This window comes from Protomyctophum parallelum (genome assembly GCF_964188405.1).
Source record: "Protomyctophum parallelum genome assembly, chromosome: 22".
Taxonomy (NCBI): Eukaryota; Metazoa; Chordata; class Actinopteri; order Myctophiformes; family Myctophidae; genus Protomyctophum; species Protomyctophum parallelum.
The window spans coordinates 11,313,178-11,338,134 of record NC_139714.1 but is presented as its reverse complement, the minus strand read 5'-3'; the positions used below and the strand labels follow the sequence as shown (position 1 = coordinate 11,338,134).

Sequence of the window (24,957 nt, the reverse complement as noted above, 5' to 3'; positions counted from 1 at the left end):
CATGCAATGAGAAATTGCAGCTCTAATAGATCATCAGTTTTTTTGCAAAGATACCGGTATTTGGGAAATGTAGGAGGCTTAATAGATCCCTGGGAGATTCCAATCAGCTGAATTTGGACCCAGTAAATAACTCTTATGATACGGAAACATTATAGGTATAAGTGGTTACACTCTCTCAATTCCAAATATTGTCAAAGTATTTTACAGCACCCACTTTGAGAAACGTCAAACCTGCACCTGTGTGTTTAACAAAATCTGATTTGCCTGGAGTGGAATGTTCGTTTAACCCATTCTGAACGGGCACCCATTTTGGTGTTAGCATTATGTTATGCTTTAGCTATTGAAAAATAGCAGATCTACAAGCTCATAGCGCGCCACCGAGTGGCGCGCTACGAGCTTGTAGGTCTGCTATTTTTGAAAAATCAAAGAGCGACTGACATTTCTAGAATCTGATCTCAGGACAGAATGGGTTAATCAGACCAGTGTGTGTCCAGTGGAAACCTCGTGTGAATCTGATCTCAGGTCAGAATGGGTTAAATAAACATGCTCTGATTGGCCGTCATGTTTAGTGGTCCAATGAGCACACTTTTGACATTTTGAAGTGGGGCACCTGATCCAGAAAGGTTGAGAACCATAGTTCACGCAAATATTAATTACTCACCCCATGCATGGAGACTTAAATTCATGGATATTTCAACATTAATTCAAGTCTGCATGGGGTGAGTAATCTATAGGACAAAAGTCATTTTGGAGGGGAACTATCCCTCGTAATTATTTTTCTGTCATGTCTGTATATGTACCCCACCGCTAGGGGAAGTTATTTGCTATGTCCGTATATATATGTATATATACTCTGTATATATAATGGTTGAGCCCCACGGCAGCTTTTAACATTGATCCGGTTGCTATGCAACGCCTCCGTCACCACCAGCTATGGGACGTTAAATCTGATCTCCGTTTAGCCTGAGCTAACGTGTTAGGTTTCTGGTCTAGAGGGGCGGGTCGCGGCTGAGATTTGCGCACGCCCTGATTGGATCTCATCGATCTGTCCGTCACCCCCGGCCCCTCCTCTCCCCCCTTGTGCAGCGCTACGTCACATCATTTGGAGCGACGCCCACCCGGAAGGGTCAACTCCCACTTTTAGACCAGAGCGGCCAATGCGTTCCTCCAGGCTTTCAATTTTTGCACCAACAAAAATGAAAGCCTGGTACCGAGGCTAGTCTCCGTTTAACTCGGTTACATGGAGGATTTTCAAACCTCCATAAGTCGGAATCCAGCAGAGCTGTCCATGGTGGATCTTCAGCCATTCGGATGTAATTTGTGACTTTGTACTGCGTCTCTCCCGACATGCAAGCGTTTTTGGCGAGACGTAAACAGTGTGTGCTTGTGCTAATAATACTAACTTGTGTGTATTGAGTGTGTGTATTGTGTGTATAAACTTCTTCTCTTAAAGTGAATGCAGATGGTGCATAGGCTAACTTAATTTATACTAACAGCTAGCGGCAGAGAAATAATGAAGTGTCTACAATTGGTACATGTACAGTAGGAGTCAGCCTATGCGCCTATGTGGCCATGAGCACGAGTATATGACTATAGGGTACCAGTAGGGGGCGCCACAAACAGAGAGAGGGATAGTGCAATGTTGCCTGCTAATGAGAGAGAGAGAGAGAGAGAGAGAGAGAGAGAGGTGTGGGGGGGGGGGGGGGGGGGGCTGCAACACTCAGTTCACACATTTTAATTTTTTTTAAATCAAAAGCTAAGTGTTTGAATCTGAAAGTCTGGATCTACAGAGCATGTGTATTGTGGGGCATAACAAAAAATTATGTCATTCTTGCGCCTAATGTTTCTCTCTTGTACGAACCGACCGACATCGGCGGCATTTTGATCTCGCTGCCTCTCAAACATCTTCAGACAAAAAAAACAACTGGTGAATGTATTTCTTTACTTGGAATCAACAGTGTGTCTGAACACTGATAGCCCAGTTGTAATTGTTATATCATTGTTTACGTGCTAGAATATTCAGCCAAGATTACAAATTCTTTCCAAACACACACACACGCACGCACGCACGGACGGACACACACACACACACACACACCACGCACGCACTTGTGCATGCACGCAGGCTCACAGTACAGCTGTGGGGGGCGTTCTACTATCAGTACATTTGTTTTGGCAAGGCTGACCTTATAAAGTCAAGAAAGAGAAAAAGGAACAGAATTCTGTGTTAAGATAACAGAATGACTTTATGATACATTATCCAGCTATGGAGCACGACTCTGGACGTCCACGCACAAGATGTGATAAGATGATGTCATGTTCAGTTTGGAAATAACACTTAAACACAGTCTAAATAAACTGTAAACCACATCAACCGACCGTCCCTATTCTGGGCATGTCATAATGCACTAACATTCTGCGATGGGCTCTATGCACACAAAATAACTCTTCCTACTTCCTGGCCCCTTCCCTACTTCCTTCACAGGTGTTACCGAGGATACTAATTATGGCTCTGTTCCATTTAGTGTACAGTGGTTCTCAAACTGTTTAATTTCAAGGACCCTCATAATTCTGAGAGTGCAAATGTAACCAAATGTCCCCAAAAGTCTAAATGATCCCAAAAGCAGATGTACAAGCTCGCAGCACGGCACAAAGTGACACGCTGTGAGCTTGTAGATCTGCTATTTTTTGAATAGACAACATATAAATGGATGAAGTGGTTAAGATAATTGTGATGCTATATTGACTACTTTAGCTGCCCCCCCACCCCCCCAAGGACCCCTGGGGTCACCAATGCTGAAAAACACACGTCGCCAACCTGTGTGTGTGTGTGTGTGTGTGTGTGTGTGTGTGTGTGTGTGTGTGTGTGTGTGTGTGTGTGTGTGTGTGTGTGTGTGTGTGTGTGTGTGTGTGTGTGTGTGTGTGTGTGTGTGTGTGTGTGTGTGTGTGTGTGTGTGCAGGGAAGATCATCATAGATGGGATAGACATCTGTAAGATGCCTCTGCAGACCCTCCGGTCTCGACTCTCCATCATCCTGCAAGACCCTGTGCTGTTCAGTGGAACCATACGGTACGTGCACGCATGCAGACATCTTCTAATAATAATAATAACAATAATTTTGCAATAATAAGTCATTAGGAAAGGCAATGGATTTTGTGTTCTTTTTAGATGACTGTGTTTCATGCAGTTTTAATTCAAAAGATATGGCACCAGGAACAGTTGACCTGTGGTAATATAATCAGGCTAATATTGATGTAATTCCTGCTCCTGCCCACTCCCATTGACTCCGTGACAAATCCCGGGATTAATACAAATTTTAATCCCATCCCGCGGGAATCCCACGGGACCCGCGGGATGCCAGCAAGGGCAGAATCGCTGAGTTAATTCACTGTAAAACTTTAAACTTTAAAAAGGGCTTTGGACTCAAATGACTTGTCACTGGAAGACACCCGACCAGCTCCCAGCTGGGAGGTTTATAACCCAGCAGGACTCTGGAGGTCACTCCTAGGATATCACCTCTCTCTCTCTTCCTCTCTTTCCCCCTCCCTTCATCTCTCTCTCTCTCTCTCTCTCTCTCTCTCTCTCTCTCTCTCTCTGTCTCTTTCTCTCTTTCTCTCTCTCTCTCTTTGTCTCTTTCCCCCTCCCTTCATCTCTCTCTTGTCTCTGACTCAATAAAGTGTGTTTATTATGAAAGACAAAGAGCATGTGCAGTTTGTTTGGACAAATACACTTCTCAAGACGAGAGAGAGAGAGAGAGAGAGAGGGAGAGGGAGAGCAGAACCCGTTTCAGACTCACTCAACATATAAACAAGACAGTTACAGTAGAGCAGAAGGGAGACATGGAGACACTGTCGAATGCAATCAATGTTGCATTTATATAGCAATTAGGGATTCAGAGTCGTGCTCAAGGTCACTTCGACACTAACTCTGGGTGAGCCCGGGATCGAACTGGGAACCTGTTGCCCTGTATGCATTTAACATGGACAATTGCACATATCTCTGTCGCCAAATACAAACAATAAAACACAAACTACAGTGGAATAGTAGTGGAATAGAGCACCGGTTCCCAAAAATGTTGCCTGGTACAAAATATTTTTCAAAGTGGTGTCCATATAGCCAAATGGGGGTCCTATTACTATAGAGTACCATCTCTCTCTGATTGTACATGTGTCCTTCCAGACTCTCTCTCTCTCTCTCTTTCTCTCTTTCTCTCTCTCTCTTACTCTCTCTCTTTCTCTGTCTCTCAAGTGTAGGATATAGCGCTACTAGAATAAGGAAATGAGTAAACGGAGCTTCAAGAATAGTAGTCTCTCTGTCTCTCTCTCTCTCACTCACACACACACACACACACACACACATGCTTATGCACTAACTCCCTCCCGCTGACTGCGTTCCAGGTTTAACCTGGACCCAGAGAGGACGTGTACAGACGACAGACTGTGGGAGGCGCTAGAGATCGCTCAGCTGAAGAACATGGTGAAGGCTCTGCCTGGGGGTCTGGGTATGTCGCCCGCACACACTTCACACAAACCAATAGGTCGCATTGTCCAACTTTGGGTAGCCTTAGTGGGACCAATAAGATTCTTGTCGACTAAATGTACTGTACACTTGATTTTGCGTCGACAAAACTATATTTTGGCAGGCCTTGATGGTTAATTCTGAACAAACATGCAAACAATGTCTGTGTGTGTGTGTGTGTGTGTGTGTGTGTGTGTGTGTGTGTGTGTGTGTGTGTGTGTGTGTGTGTGTGTGTGTGTGTGTGTGTGCGTGCACGCGTTCAGACGCGGTGGTGACAGAGGGCGGGGAGAACTTCAGTGTGGGTCAGAGGCAGCTGTTCTGTCTGGCCAGAGCCTTCGTCAGGAAGAGCAGCATCCTCATCATGGACGAGGCCACTGCTTCTATAGACATGGCTACGGTGAGTGTGTGTGCGCGCATGCGTCAAATCTAATCGAATTGAGAGGTTTTTTATGACGTGCCTCCCCTTTTTTGGGATGTTTTTGGGCAGAATACTCTGCCCAACCTCTACAACCTCGGCACGGCGTGAAGATTGAAGATACTTTTGAATTTGAATGCTCAACAGTCACTGTTTTGGACTTCCTACCCGACCCGACAATAATATGAACAAATATGCACAAGAAACTATCACAGAACTTCACGGTTTCTGTAAAGTTTCAGGTGCTGTAAAGGTTTGTGTTCTGGAAGGTTCTGGTTTTAACCTTCGTAGTCCAAATGAGCCTTAATATAACATTGACATTATTTGGTGTGCCTTTGTGTCAGGTGTCCATATAACAAACTGTACTTGGACCACTTTTCATTAGCATGCTGTGGTCTGTTCTGTTCTGTTCATAGTGTTCTGTTCCCTTCTGTTCATAGTGTTCATAATGTTCTGTTCCCTTCTGTTCATAGTGTTCTGTTCCGTTCTGTTCATAGTGGTCATAGTGTTCATAATGTTCTGTTCCCTTCTGTTCATAGTGTTCTGTTCCCTTCTGTTCATAGTGTTCATAGTGTTCTGTTCCCTTCTGTTCATAGTGTTCATAGTGTTCATACTGTTCTGTTCCCTTCTGTTCATAGTGTTCATACTGTTCTGTTCCCTTCTGTTCATAGTGTTCTGTACCGTTCTGTTCATAGTGTTCATAGTGTTCATAGTGTTCATAGTGTTCATACTGTTCATACTGTTCTGTTCCCTTCTGTTCATAGTGTTCATAGTGTTCATAGTGTTCTGTTCCGTTCTGTTCATAGTGTTCATAGTGTTCATACTGTTCTGTTCATAGTGTTCATAGTGTTCATAGTGTTCATACTGTTCTGTTCCGTTCTGTTCATAGTGTTCATAGTGTTCATAGTGTTCATAGTGTTCTGTTCCGTTCTGTTCATAGTGTTCATACTGTTCTGTTCCCTTCTGTTCATAGTGTTCTGTTCTGTTCATAGTGTTCTGTTCCCTTCTGTTCATAGTGTTCATAGTGTTCATAATGTTCTGTTCCCTTCTGTTCATAGTGTTCTGTTCTGTTCATAGTGTTCTGTTCCCTTCTGTTCATAGTGTTCATAGTGTTCATAATGTTCTGTTCCCTTCTGTTCATAGTGGTCTGTTCCGTTCTGTTCATATAGTGTTCTGTACCGTTCTGTTCATAGTGTTCATAGTGTTTTGTTCCCTTCTGTTCATAGTGTTTTGTTCCGTTCTGTTCATAGTGTTCATAGTGTTCATACTGTTCTGTTCCCTTCTGTTCATAGTGTTTTGTTCCGTTCTGTTCATAGTGTTCATAGTGTTCATACTGTTCTGTTCCCTTCTGTTCATAGTGTTCTGTTCCCTTCTGTTCATAGTGTTCATAGTGTTCATACTGTTCTGTTCCCTTCTGTTCATAGTGTTCATAGTGTTCATAGTGTTCTGTTCCCTTCTGTTCATAGTGTTCTGTTCCCTTCTGTTCATAGTGTTCTGTTCCCTTCTGTTCATAGTGTTCATAGTGTTCATAGTGTTCTGTTCCCTTCTGTTCATAGTGTTCATAGTGTTCATAGTGTTCTGTTCCCTTCTGTTCATAGTGTTCATACTGTTCTGTTCCCTTCTGTTCATAGTGTTCATAGTGTTCATAGTGTTCTGTTCCCTTCTGTTCATAGTGTTCATAGTGTTCATACTGTTCTGTTCCCTTCTGTTCATAGTGTTCATAGTGTTCATAGTGTTCATAGTGTTCTGTTCCCTTCTGTTCATAGTGTTCATAGTGTTCATAGTGTTCTGTTCCCTTCTGTTCATAGTGTTCATAGTGTTCATACTGTTCTGTTCCGTTCTGTTCATAGTGTTCTGTTCCGTTCTGTTCATAGTGTTCATACTGTTCTGTTCCCTTCTGTTCATAGTGTTCATAGTGTACATACTGTTCTGTTCCCTTCTGTTCATAGTGTTCATAGTGTACATACTGTTCTGTTCCGTTCTGTTCATAGTGTTCATAGTGTACATACTGTTCTGTTCCGTTCTGTTCATAGTGTTCATAGTGTTCATACTGTTCTGTTCCCTTCTGTTCATAGTGTTTGGCCTTTGTTTCCTTACAGGAGAACATCCTACAGAAGGTGGTGATGACAGCGTTCGCTGACAGAACAGTTGTAACTATTGCAGTAAGTCCTCCTTCGTATTTGCCTATTTGGTCCAGAACGTTCTCTGTTTGTCATTGTGACACATGTCCCCTTAAAGGTTCTGATGGGGGACATAGTTGGGGTGAATTTCTCAGTAACTGTGACAGTGTAACAGCGTTTTCTTTCTCTTCTGTGCAGTTTTAGTGAATTAAATACTTGGGAGATCAGAGAAGTAATATTCATATTAACCTTCTCAGCGGTTACAAGCTTTCTGCAGGTAAAATCTACCCTGTCTTAATAATATTTCCTGTCAGGCACTCGGGTGTCACAGGTTTAAAGTTCCTCCCCACGACTACCAAGACTGGGTTCCAGTTGCCTCCGGCTTGGATGGGCATGTGTAGGCCAGTACATTTCTGGAAGATTGTATGGCTTGTGACGATCGGGTCCAATATTTGGTTCAGTGACCATGGGGCTAATGAATGTTTCAGAAGCTGTGTTCACGTTAACTCTACCATTGGAAACCCTGCTTCCAGTCTCCTATAAAGGTGGCCCTGTCCCAGATTTTAGAAGGTGGCATACCCATTTCCTGTTCCAGTTCACTTTCACATTTGTTTTAGTAGCCGGTTTGAACCGGAAACACATATACGACAGCTTCAATGTGTATGTTTCCAGTTCAAATCTGTTGCTGAGCCAATCGCTATATGGGGAACTAACCAGATTGGGTACGCCACCTTCTGAGAACTTGGGGCTACAGTTATGCATGGTTGTCCATGATCACGGGTATCGGATGCCGGGCGGTGAGAGAGATCTCTGTCGCTACAGTAGTGACTCCTACGCCAGTGGTAGGCAACACGGCCTGTGGTCCGCCATATTTTGTAAATAATTTCACTGTCAACTTTCCTCTTGAGAAAACTTCTCTCAGCCTGTGTGTTACATGCCTTTAATTGAATCGTTTTTCTCCCTTCTAAGATACCTTGAAGGCCTGAACCATGAAAGAGCTCTTGTTCCAAAAGGAGCATGACTCTCTGGCCCCAGATAAAATGTTCCTTTGAAACGTTTTGACACAAACTAAACTAAAGTGCCACATTCAAGTATGAGGCCTTCACCTGTAACGTTTTATTGTCTCCACCAGGCCGAAGGCATGTGGGGAGAGTATGTTTTGCACTTCATCCGTCCGCGTGTCCGTCCGTGTGTCCGTGTGTGTGTCCGTGTGTCCGTGTGTCCGTGAACAGCTAATCTCGGCCACCGTTAACCCGGTCGATGCCATATTTTGCACACACACTCCTTGGATGCCAACGATGAACCTCTGCCCCAAACTTTCCAGAACAGCCTGTTATAGCGCCACCAGGAGGCCGCTTTGTGCAAAACAAGTTTTTGCACAGTACACCTACAGATTTTGTCCAAACATCACGCAAATTGGTACACAGTCTCTCTAGAGCCATTCAACGAAACAGGTCTTTCAGATTTCTCACACTCCATCCTGATTGGTTAAGATTGGCTTCCAAAGTTCACAGGAGTGCTCAGTTTCAAACAAAATGCTGCAAATCATGAACACATCGCGTGATTTCCGTGAAATTGTGCACCCACATTCCCACTAGGCCGAGGACGAAATGCCACATGAACAATTTCAACTCAGCCTCAAGGTGGCGCTATAACTGGCCAAAAAGTGTTTTTACCTCTAACTGCACGGATCTGTGGATAACCTGGTGGAGACTTGTGCCCAGAAGGGCACTTTTTCTAGTTCTACATGTTTTTCTATCTATTGTTATCTATTGTTATACGACACACTTTCATAACAATATAGTTATTATTATTGTACATAAGGTTCCGGTACCTAAATTAGCCATTGATTGTGTTCTGCCCCACCATCGTTGTCTTTGAAAGAGTTTGGCCCGAGACCGACCCCTGTCCTACACGTTGGCCGGGGGCGCCTGAGAGTGTAACTGGGCATGTGGCATGTTCATCCACATGCGTAATTACACCCTCCCAGATAAACTCCTCTGGGAAGAAACAGCTGCATATCTGTCGGAGGAGACATGTGCTTCTCTCTACAGTACACCCTCCCACACGATCAACTGTAGTGGTTAGCAGTGACAGGGAATACACAGTGTGTGTGTGTGTGTGTGTGTGTGTGTGTGTGTGTGTGTGCGGGGCAGAATTGGGAATTGGCATAAAAAGGATAAAACAAAGATTGTCAAAAAATGTATTTCCTGTGTAATCGTGAAACTTGAGATATTTGAAAACAACTGGACTCCTGCATTGTAGTCAGTGTTTCAATTTGAAAATCATTTAAAGCGTCTATATAAAATAATAATGGTGTCTTTAGGTAAGAGGACTGGTTCTCTGCATCTCTCTTTCTCACACCTCCATGCCTTAACCCATTCTGACCGGGCACCCATTTTGGTGTTGGCATCATGTTATGCTTTAGCTATTGAAAAATAGCAGATCTACAAGATCTACAAGATCTACGAGCTTGTAGGTCTGCTATTTTTGAAAAAAATCGAAGAACGACTGACATTTTTAGAATCTGATCTCAGGTCAGAATGGGTTAAAAGCGCCCTCCCCTTGTATTTTCCTGCAAACATTATTGCAACATTATTTTCCATTGCTACACTATAAAGCCCCGAGTGTGAATTAAACTCTGAGAGTGTTAAAATAGAAATTGACCATTCCTTACAGGTTAAATTGGGCACTCGGGTGTTTACAGTGATGTGTGTTTTCCTAGCTGAACTTTCCAAATGCATTTGTTATCTGAATGCAGACTTGATCTTCCTGCTCGCTTCCATCACTTATCTGCCCTCCTTTCCCTCCCTTTCTCCTTCCTATCTCTCTTTCTCTCCGTGGTTCTGGGGTTCTCTCTCCCTCATTCCTTGCTCTCTCTTTCTCCTCTTTGCTCCCTCCATCTTTCTCCTTTTCCTCTCCGTCTGTGTGTCTGTCCATCTGTCTGTGTGCGTGCGTGTGTGCGTGCGTGCTGCGTCCATGCAGCACCTGGTGTCCTCCATCCTGGAGGCAGAGCAGGTGCTGGTGTTCTCCTCTGGGATCTTGGTGGAGTGTGACTCCGGTTCCAACCTGCTGGCCCAGGAGGACAGCCTGTTTAGTGTGCTAGTGAGGACTCACAAGTAGACCCGGACCGGACTGACAGGCCCATTCTGGTTCACATCGGCTCCAATCCAGCTTTGGTCTTTTGTACTTTGGTCCTACTTTTCCTCTCTCTGTCTTTTTCTGTATTTCTCTCCCCCCTCTCCCTCTTTCTCTGTCTCCCCACTCATCTCTCTCTCTCTCTCTCTCTCTCTCTCTCTGTATCGCACCCCCCCCCCCTCTCTTTCCCTCTCTCTTGCTTGGTTCTGGAGGTGTGGGTCAGGGTGTGAGTTTGGGTCCGGGTCTGCGGAGGCCTCACTGCCACTGACAGCCCAGCTGGTACTGCAGAAACATCCATCTATATTGCATGCTGCCCGTGCAAGCATATCCACACTGGCGGTCGAAAACCTTCTGTATCATGTTACTTTCATGGGTGAAGCACAAAATGGCCAATCTACAAGCTCACAATGTGTCCCATCTCTGTGTGGGTATTCTAAGCATTGAAAGGTATTAACAAGAGCTGTGACTAAATGATGGACTACAATGGATCCATTGGAATCCAGGTTATTATTTTTTTAAATTTCCTGAAAAGTAACGTTTTTGGACATATAAGGTTTCCACCCGACAGCGGCGATATGTATGATGCCTATACAGCATCATCCACTGTGTTTTCAAATTGTTCTGTTTGGGATTTATTTTCCTATAGTTATGCATTATTATTTGTTTTGTGTCATTGGTGTAATTTTGGACGATACATTTGATTGTAAAAATGTAAATTATCCAGCTGATCTACCACATTTTAGGGAACATTGCAACACACACACACACACACACAGAGAGACACACACACACACACACACACACACACAGAGACACACACACACACACACACACACACACACACACACACACACACACACACACACACACACACACACACAGAGACACACACACACACACACACACACACACACACACACACACACACACACAGACACACAGACACACACACACACACACATGCAAACGCATGTCGGCATCCGTCCCGAAAATCCAGTATGAGTTGGGCTCCGCTCTAGTAGTCTACAATGTTAGTTTAACCTGAAATAGTTTAACATTTTAAGTACCGTAATTTCCGGACTATAAGCCGCTACTTTTTCCCCATGCTTTGAACCCTGCGGTCTATTCAACGGTGCGGCTAATCTATGGATTTGTACAGCTAACGGACACTAGGGGACCTTCTAAATCTCTATGACCGCTCCACGTCCACCTGCGGCTTACTGTATAGTCCAGAGCAGCTTGTATGTGTACACATTAGTTTTTTTCCCCCTAAATTTAGCTGGTGTGGCTTATATTCAGGTGCGCTTTATAGTCCGGACATTACGGTAAATACATCTAAAATTAATGTTGTTTAACCTACATTAAAGTGTGTGTAACTGGACCACATTGCTCATACTAGTGTTCATAGTAACATAATCTAAAATATTATTTCTTTGTTTTTTTCCTGTGTTTTTGTGCATGACTCCGTCGATGTGTTGGTCTTCTTCTTGGACATACTGTAACCACTTCAACCCTACTGTATGCTTACTGTAACCACTTCAACCCTACTGTATGCTTAGTTGACTCTATACTAGGCCAACTAGTGTTTCCCTCTAAACCAACCGGAGTCTTTGCTGAAAATAGCCGACCAATCGTGAATTTTAATCAAATGTTTGCTACAGAATAAGGACACTTTAGAGCATCGCAGTCCCTCCCCTTTCATGACGACGACAGGCCCAGGAAAGAATTCCCCATGCATTTTTCCCATAGACATTTCAAAAAGTGTTTATTTAAAGATCTGTAAGCCTCGAACAAAGCAAACTCTGAGCGTGACAAATCATGATTGTAATTATGTAATTATTTGTTCGGCCCAAAATATTGTGTTTGTTGACATGATTTGTCACGATCCGAGTTGGCTTTGTTCCAGACTTACAGATCTTAAAATAAATACTTTTTGAAATGTCTATGCGAAAAACGCGTGGGGAATTATATCCTGGGCCTGTCGTCGTCGTCGCTCTATACTATAGGCTTCAAGTGGTTAAAATAAATCGAACAACATGCTAAATAAAATGCATGACTCTGTGGATATGCTCGTGTTGTCCGTGGCCTTTGACGACCTGCGTGTAACTGGCGTTTGTGTCGGTTCGTTGTGTCCTCAGCACCGCGTCCACACCATCCTGACCGCCGACCTGGTCATCGTCATGAAGCGCGGCAACATCCTGGAATACGACAAGCCTGAGACTCTGCTGAGCCAGGAGGACGGCCTGTTCGCCTCCTTCGTCAGAGCCGACATGTAGTAGTGCTTCATGCACCGCTGGTTCCCCATAGACACTGGGTCGGGAAGGGTCGAATTATTATTATTTCAAAATGTTTTCGAAAACACATTCTCAATTTTTTTTTTATCTCATGAATTAAGAGCAAATTCAATTATTTTTTTTCAGTAATTTCACAAAGATATAAAAGACAATTCAAAGAAATTCCATAAATTAGAAAACAAATGTTTAAGTAGTAGTAAAACATCGCCGATCTACAAGCTCACAACGTGGTGCCAACCACTGTATGCACCGTCAGCCCGCCAGCACACGGCGATGTGTTCGTCAGTGTCTTAACCAGTGTGTCCACTGTCCAGTCCCTCGCAACTTGGCGGTTGCTCGGTGGAGAGGTTGAGTCATTTTAGGTCGACTTGTGTGTCTCCGGATTAGAGCAGGGTAGTCCTTGTAAGATAAAAGTTGAGGGAGCACTTCACCCCTTTTCAAGAATGTCTTCGTACAATTGGTCCTCGCGAAGGCTATGTTATACGATGGAACCAGTTACTCACTCTGCGTCTCATTGGCCGCGAGCTGTGGACAGTTTAGAAATCTGCCTACCATTAACATTCTCGATGTGGGTTCCAACTTCCAAGCTAGCGTATTGGAAACTACAGCCTTTCTCTATCTGGGAAGTTCAGCATGGTGAAATATAAGTAGTTTTTCTTGCATTAATGTACTAATGAGATAAGAGTTATTACCACAGATGATGTCCTCAGATAGATAGAAATGGTAGCACCATCTTATAATGCATTAGTGAGGACCACTTACATGAAGATAGGTTGAAAATGGGTGTACACAGATTATCACTTATTTGTCAAGGTGTCAATCAGTTTACACATAGATCAGTCACATTAATTCATTAAATCATTCATTTGTTCATTCATTCATTTATTCATTCAATCAGTTAATCGACTGCTTCTTAGAGCTCACATACCGGTATTGATGAACTGTTAAGCATCAGTCAGTCTGCCAATGAATCAATCAATTCAGTTCATAAACTGATCAATCGTTATGGCATCGTTTCAATCAATATGTTAATCAACAGATACATTACTTGACCAGGGTTTTAATATTTTACTAAACTTCCATCATGTATGCCAAATTGATTGATTGGTGAGTTGGTTGGCTGACTGATTGTTTAATTGGTGTAAAAACTGGGTCCTGTAAGGATCTTTTTAGTAGAGTAGAATTTCATAAAGCATTTAATTTTGACAGTATGTTTCAGTTAATATACTATATGAATCCATTGTATTATTCCTCATCACTTGTGTCTAAGCAATAACAACCTTTTTGCTGCAGACCAGGGTGTAGAATTGCATAACTGTTTCTCTCACGGAAAACACAGTGAATACTTAAATGCTATTACTTTAGGCCCTGGTCTGAATGCTCTAAGTTTATATGAATGCCGTGCCATAGAATACAAATGGATAGAACTGACCTTTTAATTGAAGTCAACCACAAACAAGGGACTACTACATGTTGGTAATACTACAGTATCCGGCTGTGTAGACTTCCATGGCGATATGTCAATGGTCACACTATGACTTGAATGGGTCTGGCCTGACTGGCGGCCATGTTTGACGTACCATACAAAGTGCCCTGCTCAGACATGACTGGGACCAGTCTTTGCCTCTTTGGTGCACCCTGTTCTGTCAATTGTGTTTCTATGGCGGCTACATTTAGTGCAAACACTGTAGGACGTCGCAGGCGTGATAAAACGCCATGCAGCGAGCCCTCTGTCTGTCTGTGGTCATGCGTTGCTGAATTCATACTGTACTTGGGGACAGTTGGACACCAGAACTTTGCTCCCGTCAGGAGAGGTGCAGTGGCTTAGGGGTGCAGCAGTTAACTTCAACCCTATAGGGTTGACGGGAGTCCCTCAGGGCTCGATACCGATATCGTTTCTGTTTTGTTTTGTTTTTAAGTTAAGTGGTTAATCGAACTAATCCATTTAAGTGATCATGAACATAATGTATTAAATAATAGCTTTTCCAAAATAGTGCTGCTCAATTAAGGGCTCAAAGTTCAGACAATGTGCATGATTTCATCCTGCTCTGAGGCATTTCTCTGAAAGGATGCAACCTCCAGAGAACCTACTGTATCTCTTCGAGGGAGCGGTGTCACTGTCCCACTGTAGGTACCTTATATAGGATATAGTTATTTTGCATATCAGTGAATTTTTTTAAACAATGACTTTGTACTCTTTAGCTCTATAGCCTATGCCAAATGGATTTTTAAATGAATGCTTTATTGTGTGCTAGTGTCATATCTGTTCGAAATGTTTGTCTCGTCTCAAGCAACAGTGGCATCTTCAGCGTTACGTTATGGTTTATTTTTTACTCTCAAATCCTGGAGAATGCATACTATATAATGTTCATATACTGTACATACCATAGTCGTAGTGTTCTCATACACTAGTGGTCATACATACTGTGCACCACTGGTTCTCAAAGTGGGGTCCAGGGCTCCCTGCAGGTGCCGTCAGGGGATTCCAGGGGGTCCCCAGCAAAACCAGGAGCCGTTTAAAATACATATTTCTTTGGCTATTCAAAAATAGCCCGATCTACAATCCTCAAAATGCATCGCAATATTCAACGTTTTTTGGGGATAAATCTCGTATAGGGGTCCCTCCCTGGCACAAAGTATTTTCATTCTTTTCATTTACATATAAATTTGCTGTACACATACACACTGCAAGGCTAGCACCAGTACCTGTATCATTTCCTTTGACAATTATCTTAATTATCTTCACCTGCTATAGCTCAAACTTCTGTTCTAAATTGTTTATGAATGAGGTGGCTGCCATCGTGCTCTTCCATCTTCATTCAACTTCCTGTTCCCTGCATGGTACAATACACATACATACAAAAGTTTACCATTTAAGTTTACCATTGTGTGTGTGTGTGTGTGTGTGTGTGTGTGTGTGTGTGTGTGTGTGTGTGTGTGTGTGTGTGTGTGTGTGTGCGTGCGTGCGTGCATGGTTGGTTTCATTTTATGCTCTCAACAGTTAAATTATTGTTAAACATCTGCATTACTTAATTTACAAGAAATCTACATCATTAGGCTAGGGAATATGGAAGAATTGTTAGTTTGATCAACGTTTGCCTGTTATCTCTCCTAATGGTATACCACATCAATACAGCATGGCATTTTGGACAAAATCTTAGCCAACGACAACAACATATTCTTTATTATTACATATTAATAGTCTGAGAGGCTAAATCTCGTCAATTGGTGGTCCGTGGCTCAGACGGTGAATACATAGTGGGCCTTGACATGAAAAGGGTTGAAAACCACTGCTGGTATATCCTCCACAAACTGGGCAATATTGCCTTTTCCACCTAATGCAACTCTTTCATATATAAGCATAAAAAAATATGTAACAATGTGTCTGATGTGTTTGAGACACATTCTTCTGTCTTGTTTGTATATGAGATTTTGTTTTAGATTCGAGTGGTTACTTAATAACGAACTGTTAACTGTTTTGGGTGATGGTGGTGGACAAAACCTTTAACAACTGAAATGCAATGTCCTTTATGATCAAAAGAATGGGTTTGATCACTTCAATGCAAAGAAAGGTGCTGGGACTTTTACAATTTCAGCATCGTTTATGGTATAGCTTTAGATAATCGGATCATTAGAGCTGGACATGTATGGTCAATTCTATCAATACTGCCACAAGTTTACAAAACATTATTTTGTCTCGCCCATCTACATGTTAAAGCTATATGCATTGTTGTGCCAAATAACATTATTATATTCAATTTAAGTTTATTTTTCCTATCAAGAAGGCGCTTTTTGCTTCTGAGAATGCAGTTGAATTGAATAGCCTAATAATCTTCACAAGCACATGCTTGTTTTTTTCTGCAACTGTTTTATTATAAGTTTGTGTTTGTCTTAAGTGTACATAATATAGTAGGCTGTGGAGCCCATCATTTCTAAAAGCATTAGGCCATTACACCAAAACAAGTGTGCCTATTTGTTATCTTTTTTTACACTTGAAATGATAATAAAATGGTTTAGAGTAAAGATGTGTTTTTGGTATTCATTCATGGAGCAAAATATAAATAATACAGAGGTACATTAATTTACTCTGAAATTCTGAATGCACTATTCTATTCTGATACAGTGCATTCAGAATTTATCTCTAGAGTTGGTTGGTCTATCGAAATACTATACATTGCTAAATGGCGCCATCTGCTGACCATGCCCTAAAATTGAGTAGTAGGGGAGGATGGGGGAAGATGAACCGTCGGGTAAGTTGAACCACCCCCTGTATCTTTAAAACTACACACATGAGTTGTCATGTGACCTCAAAATCAGGACACACCCACCATTTCAACCTGACTGTGAAGATGAGAGACACATGGACAAAGTGGAAAGTACATTTATACACAAAAAAGTGTTTTTTGCTGGTCAAAGTAAAAAAATAAACTTTTCTGGAATAATCATTTTTATATTAAAGCAAAAGCACCCAGGTCTAAACTTATATATCATGCATGTTGGTGATATACCAATGTATAAAACCCATGTGAATCATTTAGCTAAACATTATCCTGGAGCATTAAGCTAGCCATGTTTTGTCAAAAAGTGGCCATGGGGCAAGTTGAATCAATTCCTTGGGGTAAATTGAGCCAATTTTGTGAATGTGTGATGTGAATCACCATTCATATTTTTGTATTAAGTATTAGCTACTCAAATTATACTGAATGACCTTTAATTTGGATGTTTGCAAATGTTTGCAAATTTGCTATATTGTATTAACAATATTGCAAATATTATAAGGTTCTGAATAACAAACTTTATTTAATTGTCTTTATATTGTTTAAATAATAAATAAACAGATAAATAAGACTATTTGCAAAAGGGAAAACTGTTATTAAATTATTTTCAATACGTGAATACATATTTTCATGGCCCTTTGTCATAGCTGCTTACTCATCATTTCAATTGATAGAGGACATCCTGAAATATGTGTAGATCATTAGATTTGACTGCCATCTCATTTTGCCTTGCTTCCAGGACAACTTAAGTAAAAAGTGGTTCATCTTCCCCCATCCTCCCCTATTATATTGCATCGCAGCAGCATACCCCTGGGCCCATGGAAGGCTACTTTATACAAACAAACATGTAATTAATATGAATTCATGAATACGAATTAACATTGTTATTATTACAACTTCTTTTAGATGTATTGTTTTTTCCTGCTAAACGACAGATACAAATATGCAAATATAGGAGTCTATTTCACAAAAACAAATGTCCCACAAAGATGTTTGACGACTTTTGACTGGCTATTAGAACATTAACAGTTCAAAGCAAAGCCGTCAAGCCGCCCATAGCCCATGCAGTGTTTGAGGAAGTCAGACTACGTCAATGGGATTCGGGGGGAGTGGAAACCATCCCATATCCCACTGAGAGGCTACTGCGCTTTCGTTCCCACACAAGCAACAACCACACTAACTTTACAATACGGTAAGAAAAAATGTAATTTGCGTTGAAACTTCACAGAGACACAACTATTTGAAACATGCGGTGCTGCTACAGGTGGTGACATGCATCGATATAGTGCTTAAAGTAAACTGAAAGGTAGATTTCTTGATTAAGTTGAGGAGATTGGTACTGGGAGAAGAAGAAAAAAAACAACAACGAAGGATGTTGGCGAGAAAGAGCATCATCCCGGAGGAGTTCGGCCTGCCGGGGCTCGCGTCCCGGTTGCCCCGCAAGCCGGTGTTCAGGGACCGCGTCAACAAGGCGCGCTTCATCGCCAAGAACGGCGCCTGCAACCTGGCGCACAAGAACATCCGCGAGCAGGGCCGCTTCCTGCAGGACGTGTTCACCACGCTGGTGGACCTGAAGTGGCGCTTCACGCTTGTCATCTTCACCACCACGTTCGTCAGCAGCTGGCTGCTGTTCGCCATGTGCTGGTGGCTGGTGGCCTTCGCGCACGGAGACCTGGGCCCGCACCGAGACACCGGCGGGGTCCAGCAGTGCGTCACTGCTGTCAAGTGAGTTTTTCTTTTTACGCGTCGGTTAAATCGTTTTATTATTACAATAATACGTGCATTGGTCATGTCATTTTAGAGTTACTGTCGTCTGTTCCAAGTTTATGTGTTTTAGTTTTGCACGCGTGCGTGCATGGCCAGTTAAGTTATTTTGGTAGCTACCCGGCAACAGGGAGTCTGCATGGGAGAGAAGATTAGGAATTATTAACTTCTCCTCACTCCATCCAGTCCTCTCTGAAGCCTCCATGATCCCCCTCCTCCTCCTCGTAGCCCAAAGCCCCATATCTTAACTTTCTCCTTTTAACTTTAATTCCGTTAAACCTCACCTCCCTCTCTGTCTCTTTCCCTTTATAGCCTTAAATGGTCTGAATTCTGAATTTAATTGTAATTGGGACATTTCGGCACTTTACAACGTCAACGTGCATTACATTCACCCATTCACACAGATGGGATGAGGAAACCATGCAGCCTAGCCATCTGGATCATGGAACCAGCCTTTCCAACCTGCCACTTCTCTGTGCTCCGCCCCGCCCTCTTATGACTTCTTCCAGATTTTCCTAACTTTCCATCCTTCCTTTTCTTAATTCCTTGCTTCCTTCCCTCCCTCCCTCCCTTCCTCTCTCCCCCTCAAAACTTGTTTTTCCCTTTTTTCTTTTTACAGAATGGGTTCCCAGATTGGTCTCAACTCCTTTTTTTAACCCCTCCTCTTCCCATATATAGTGCCCACTGCCCACTTTATCAATCCTGCCCCCTCGAGACGAGTCCTCCATCTTCACCCCCCCTCTTCCTCTCTCAATCTCTTCATCTTCACTCCCCTCGCACTTGTTCTCCTTTCTCCTACCCCCCACAAGCTCGATAGAATAACCGTGTAGAAAGTAATCGTTGAATAGTTGCAGCCCTATTTCAATCGATTGAAAAATGTTCAACATAATATTGTCAACTTGTCACAGCCCCCTGGTCCTGCCTCCCTCTCTGTGCAGGTCTTTCACCTCGGCGTTCCTGTTCTCCATCGAGGTTCAGGTGACCATCGGCTTCGGGGTGCGTGTCATCACAGAGCAGTGTCCCACCGCCATCACTGTGCTCATCCTGCAGAACCTCGTTGGGCTCATCATCAACGCCATCATGTTGGGTACAGAATAGATCTAGAACAGCTTTACTGAACCCACTAAAGGAGAATTCTGGACTGCTCTTGAATTTGAATTCGGAAAAGTAACAGTTTTTTGATATATGAGGTTTCCACCCATTTTTTTACGCGTTAACCAGGACAAATACACTGAGACAAAGACTCTTTTAATGTATTTTGGGGCTTCTCATGCCTTCATTGATAGGACAGTAGACTGACAGGAAATGTGGAGGCAGATGGGGAGTGACACACAGCGAAGGTCGCCGGTTTTGGGATTCGAACCTGCAACATGCTGTCAGCCTGGCATTGCAGCCTATAGGGTGCCATCACGCATGTCATGTCATGTGCTTTTTATTTAAAAAACATCCGTGTTCAGTAACAGGGGTCTCCACGACTTTCCAGCTCTTTAATGGAGAGAAAATGTGTTTTCAGGTGTGGGATTAGCCTGACACAATTTAAAATTTGTTTCAAACTAGTGAAAATAGCAGATTGGCTTTTTTTGGAATGTCTTTTGAAAATATATTGAAATTATAATTAAAAACCAAATGTAGGAAACCAAAAATAAAGGAACCCGCAAACTGACGTCGCTCCCACTATACCCCTGGGGTCATGGTCAAGTGTTTTTTATTATTATTTATTTTCTACTTGAAAATACCAGAGGGAAATCTTAGATTGCGTCATATAAGAACAGTGTTCCCCCAGGGGTCCTTGAGGGAGTTCCAATTAAACAGGTTGAGAATCACTGCAAGAGCCATACAAATCATCCCTTATGGGGAGGGGGGGGGGGGCATTATCTTTTCAGATGGGGTTCCGTGGGATAATTATAGTGTCAATTTGGGTGTCCTTGACATGACAAAGTTTGGGAACCGCTGGACTAGATGGAGCAGTCAGTTCATACAGTCTGCTGTACGGTTCCATCTTTCCAGGTTGCATCTTCATGAAGACAGCGCAGTCCAACCGTCGCGCAGAGACGCTGATCTTTAGCCGACACGCCGTGATCGCCGTCAGGAACAACCGGCTCTGTTTCATGATCCGCATCGGAGACCTCCGCAAGAGCATGATTATAGGAGCCACTGTTAGGCTGCAGGTACTATCTCCTCTCCTCTCATCTCTTCTCTTCTCTCCCCCCTCCTCCCCTCTCCTCTCCAACAGTCAACAGTTTGATCAAATGAAGGACCACAATGGGATTAAGCCTTAGGGCTTTATTGTGTTTTTATTGTCTCTTCTTTTATTACCAAATACATTCAATCAATCAATCTATCCAGTGGTTTTCAACCTTTTTCATAACAAGGCCCATTCTTTTTTTGGCATTTGAGCCACGGACCACCATTTGATGAGATTTAGCCAGGCAAACAATTCTTCTACATTCTCTAATTGTGTAGACTTCTTGTAAATTAAGTAATGCAAATGTTTAACAATACTTGAACTCTTGTCCATTTGGTTTCATTTTACGCTCTAATAAGGGTCCTTTTGGTTACAAACTCGCCATCATTTAGCTGGGGACCACGTGGAACCCACTCAAGGACCACTGGTCCCCGGACCACCAGTTGAAAACCACTGAATCAATCAATCAATCAATCAATGGTGTGTTCCTTGCAGGTGGTCAGGAAGATGACCACCCCAGAAGGAGAAGTCATCCCCATCCATCAGATAGACGTCCAGACAGAGACGGTGGTGGCCAGCAACAACCTGTTCCTCCTGGCACCGCTCATCATCTGCCACATCATCGACAAAAACAGGTGTGGAGTGGTGGCATGCAGATATATATGCAACCATCATCAGTGCATGGCATGCACGATTGCACTTCCACGCGGCGCACATGCAGGGCACACATGTGCAAACGTGCTCACAAAACTCACACGAATTTTATGTTCTTTTACTTCAAACAACTGCCCATAAGGAGAAGCTGGGGATCAGGTTGACCGGTTCCTAGAGTGGCCACTTATTTTCAGCTCTCTCTCTTGACACAACATTATCCAGCTGATATAACACATTTTGCGCACGCACGCACGCACGCATGCACGCACACACACACACACACACACACACACACACACACACACACACACACACACACACACACACACACACACACACACACACACACACACACAGTGTGTAGTGCTAGTGTGTACAGAGTATACATTTTTGACTAAACTAGCCCAGTGTATTTTGGCCTCCACAGCCCGCTGTATGACCTCTCAGCCATGGAGCTGCAGTGCAGTGATCTGGAGGTGATCGTGATCCTGGAAGGGGTGGTGGAGACCACCGGCATCACCACACAGGTGATATAATAATAATAATAATAATAATAATTTGTGGTGTTGTTGCTGCTGTTGTTGTTATTATAATATTATTAACGACCACCGGTATCACCCACACAGGCCAGAACCTCGTATGTCTCAGAGGAGATCCAATGGGGTCATCGCTTTGCTCCCATAGTATCAGAGGAAGACGGAGTGTACTCTGTGGATTATTCCAAGTTTGGAAACACACTCAAGGTGAGAGCTGAACTGTGTTGTTTGTGTGTTTGTTGTCTGTGGCCGTCTTTACTTTCTAAACGCCACAGTACATTGCTGTTCATCAAATACCAAAAGCAGCTGCTCTATAAGCTCAAAACATTGTGCGTTGTGAGCTTAGGGCTGCTATATGGTCACTGGTTATTGCCAAATGTTTATCAACATAACCAAACACAGCTGCGGTCTCGCTGCTCTTTTATCGAGACATTTAGATCTTGTGGTCTGGCAGGACCTCTACTGGTTGAACAATGGTACTGCCTGAAGGTCAAAATCATATTTCTCCCCTCAGCCTGATTTCCAAAAGTGCTGTACTTTGGCAGTGGACTCGGGTTCAAATCCGGGGTAGGACCTGGAAGTTACGGAGTGCACCCGCAGACCAGTCAGGGGGTCTACATTGACCTTTGTTCGACGGAGGGAAGCCGGGCAGGGAGGGTGATATTTGTCACTGCATGGTAGCACCTGTCAGCAGGATATAACAGCAGTGACAACACACAGAAAAGTTTGTGGGAAGGAGGAAATAATTGAAAGAAAATGTAGTTCACACACCGGTCTTGAGGTCTTCGACGACGTACCCATCTGTACGTATTTTTGTTCAGCACGCGTATAATCTTTTGAGATGTGCGTGCTTTCCTGCTGGATCCTATTTCTAAGGAGGAAATAATTGTCATTAGAAAAAAAGGGAAAAAGCTAAAGAGTGCAGGTTTAACGGCCTGCGTTGTGCTCCTTAAAGGTGGCCACGCCTGCCTGCAGCGCCAGAGAGCTGGACGAGAAGCCGTCCATCCTGATCCAGACTCTGCAGAAGAGCGAGCTGTCGCACCAGAACTCGCTGCGCAAACGCAACTCCATGAGACGCAACAACTCCATGCGCAAAGGAGGGGCGGGAGGGAGCGCGGGCATGCGCCGCAACAACTCCGCGCTCGCCATTCCTAAAGTCCAGTTCCTGACCCCTGCCGAGGGAGGACAGAACCCCAACGCGGTCACCTGACACGAGGCCTGGATCCCATTGGCTGCACTGGTCTTCCTGGTAAGCAGGAGGTTCTGGATGCTAGGCCTCCCCCTGCTGGCTGAGTTGGAAATGACACTCCTTCTGTTCCCCGCCTTATCTCAACATATTGCCCTTCACTTTTCTACCTAACTTCAATCAGTGTGTTTCTCTTGTTTCTTTGTACCTGGGAGTCTGGGACTGCTGTTGTTATAGTTTTGTTTAGGAGAGTCTTGTTTTGTTGCCCGTTTGAGTCCAGATTTTCAGTGTGACTTTGAATCTCTTGGCATTTGGACGCTATGATAATAATACAAATGTCAACCACTTTTCATTTTTCATCCTCTAGTCTACACCATCACAACGCCCTGACTTTTTAGCTACCCTTAGCTAGCACTAGCATGTCTGAAGTAAAATCAGACAGAAGTAGCATGTGCTTAAATTCATATTTAGAAAATGTTTCAGATGTTTCAAAAATGTCTGAGATGATGGAATGGTGCTGGATGATGATGGTCATGGAAGGGGAAACTTCTGAAAGCTTTATTTATGGGCAAAGATAATCAACTTCAAAATCTAAAAGAAACTGTCAAAATGACCTCTCAGACATGCTAGTGCTAGGTGTTAGGGGGCTACATACCATTAATCCGACATCTAACCGTCAAAAATCTTCTTCTTATGAAAGTGTATGGGTTGTGAGTAAAAATCCCTTCATTCTGTTTAAAACAATTCTTTCAGAAGATTGAGAAAAGTTTTCAAAAGAGTTTCATAAATACCTTTTTGGTTTTTAAAGCATGCATCACTATGTAAAGTTAAATAAATAAATTCCATACATTTGGGAGGGGAAAATTAAGAAGGTATACTGGGTTTGATTCCTGCTGGGGACGCTGTGGGTGTGTTCTCTCCTCCACGTCATCTGTGCCCATACCCAGGTGGGGTTGGCGAAAGGGCTTGCATGTTCTCCCCGTGTCCCCTAGGGTAGATAGTAGATACCCTCACAAAAAACATGCAATAATCCTGGTCTCTATACTGCCTCCCCCTGGCCAGCCGGTGAGCCTGATGGAGGGGAAAGGAACTGGTTGGAATAATGTTTTAGTTCCACGTCCAGCCGGGGAAACGCCCCCCCCTGAAAAGAAGTGTCTTGGACTCCTCATGCATTCCAGGATTACATTACACAATTGACACTGGTTGAAAACAAATCTGGGTTACAAAACTTGTGGGATAAAAATGTAAGAAACCAAAAGAAGTAGAAGAAAATTTGAATCCACTCAATTGGTTCTTGAGCTAAAAGGACCACTGCTTCAGAAGCACAGCACTGCAGAATGAATGAATGAATGACTATAGAGGAAACACTGCTGTACACGATGCATTTTACACCTCATGGATTATAGTTTTGTTTTTGTATACAATGAATAAAATGCACTCTCTGAAGTAGACAACTGGTATATTGTGGTGTTTATGCGGTCATCCTTGATATATGAGCTAATCATTAACTTTTGACAGGATTATAATCTTTAGTCTGTATTGGTCTATCTTCTTCATTATACTCAAAGTGTACCAGAGTGATGTATTTCATTTACGAATGCAACGTTTTCCCCGGGATGATACCCACTGACAAAAAGGTCTGACAACCCCCACCGCCCCAACCCAAGGCCAGTAGTAGGCGATATACCTTTCCATAGTCCGGCAATTATAATTGCAGTGATTCAGGTCAAGAGACTTTCTGTTACAGTATAAATTGGTAAATAGCATGCAGCACTATGTAACGTTCCTCTTCTACCCTGAATTTGAACCCAGTTTCATGCGCAAATGCTGTCATTTTATTTGTCAAAATAAATTTGTATTCATTCATTTT

General features: G+C 43.1%; 2 protein-coding genes across 5 annotated transcripts in view; both read left to right on the top strand.

Annotated features, from left to right (window-relative positions):
• Window positions 1–16,508, top strand: part of abcc9 (ATP-binding cassette, sub-family C (CFTR/MRP), member 9) — a 91,220-nt gene extending 74,712 nt beyond the window's left edge. For 2 of the 4 annotated variants that reach the window (XR_014568834.1, XR_014568835.1), the window contains 6 exons: window positions 2,961–3,069; window positions 4,398–4,501; window positions 4,782–4,915; window positions 7,033–7,095; window positions 10,039–10,470; window positions 12,330–12,466. Coding sequence is in view for 2 of the 4 variants with exons in the window: in XM_083758179.1 (XP_083614305.1) it covers window positions 2,961–3,069; window positions 4,398–4,501; window positions 4,782–4,915; window positions 7,033–7,095; window positions 12,330–12,467 (548 nt within the window). In the remaining 2 variants the exon portion in view is untranslated. Of the gene's footprint in view, window positions 1–2,960; window positions 3,070–4,397; window positions 4,502–4,781; window positions 4,916–7,032; window positions 7,096–10,038; window positions 10,471–12,329 lie in introns of all 4 variants that reach the window. The other 2 variants (XM_083758179.1, XM_083758178.1) reach the window with 1 other exon arrangement.
• A 1,370-nt stretch (window positions 16,509–17,878) lies between these two features.
• Window positions 17,879–24,716, top strand: kcnj8 (potassium inwardly rectifying channel subfamily J member 8). Its single transcript, XM_083757418.1, has 7 exons — window positions 17,879–18,487; window positions 19,465–19,613; window positions 20,534–20,694; window positions 21,207–21,346; window positions 21,793–21,892; window positions 21,992–22,108; window positions 22,857–24,716. The coding sequence occupies exons 1-7, from the start codon at window positions 18,135–18,137 to the stop codon at window positions 23,109–23,111; spliced, it is 1,275 nt and encodes a 424-aa protein (XP_083613544.1). The 5' UTR covers window positions 17,879–18,134; the 3' UTR covers window positions 23,112–24,716.
• The last annotated feature ends 241 nt before the right edge of the window (window positions 24,717–24,957 follow it).

Coding starts and splice junctions, on each gene's coding strand:
- kcnj8 (XM_083757418.1), top strand. CDS start 18,135: ATGTTGGCGAGAAAGAGCATCATCCCGGAGGAGTTCGGCCTGCCGGGG. Junction 19,614..20,533: donor CATCAACGCCATCATGTTGG/GTACAGAATAGA, acceptor CCATCTTTCCAG/GTTGCATCTTCATGAAGACA. Junction 22,109..22,856: donor AGTTTGGAAACACACTCAAG/GTGAGAGCTGAA, acceptor TGCTCCTTAAAG/GTGGCCACGCCTGCCTGCAG.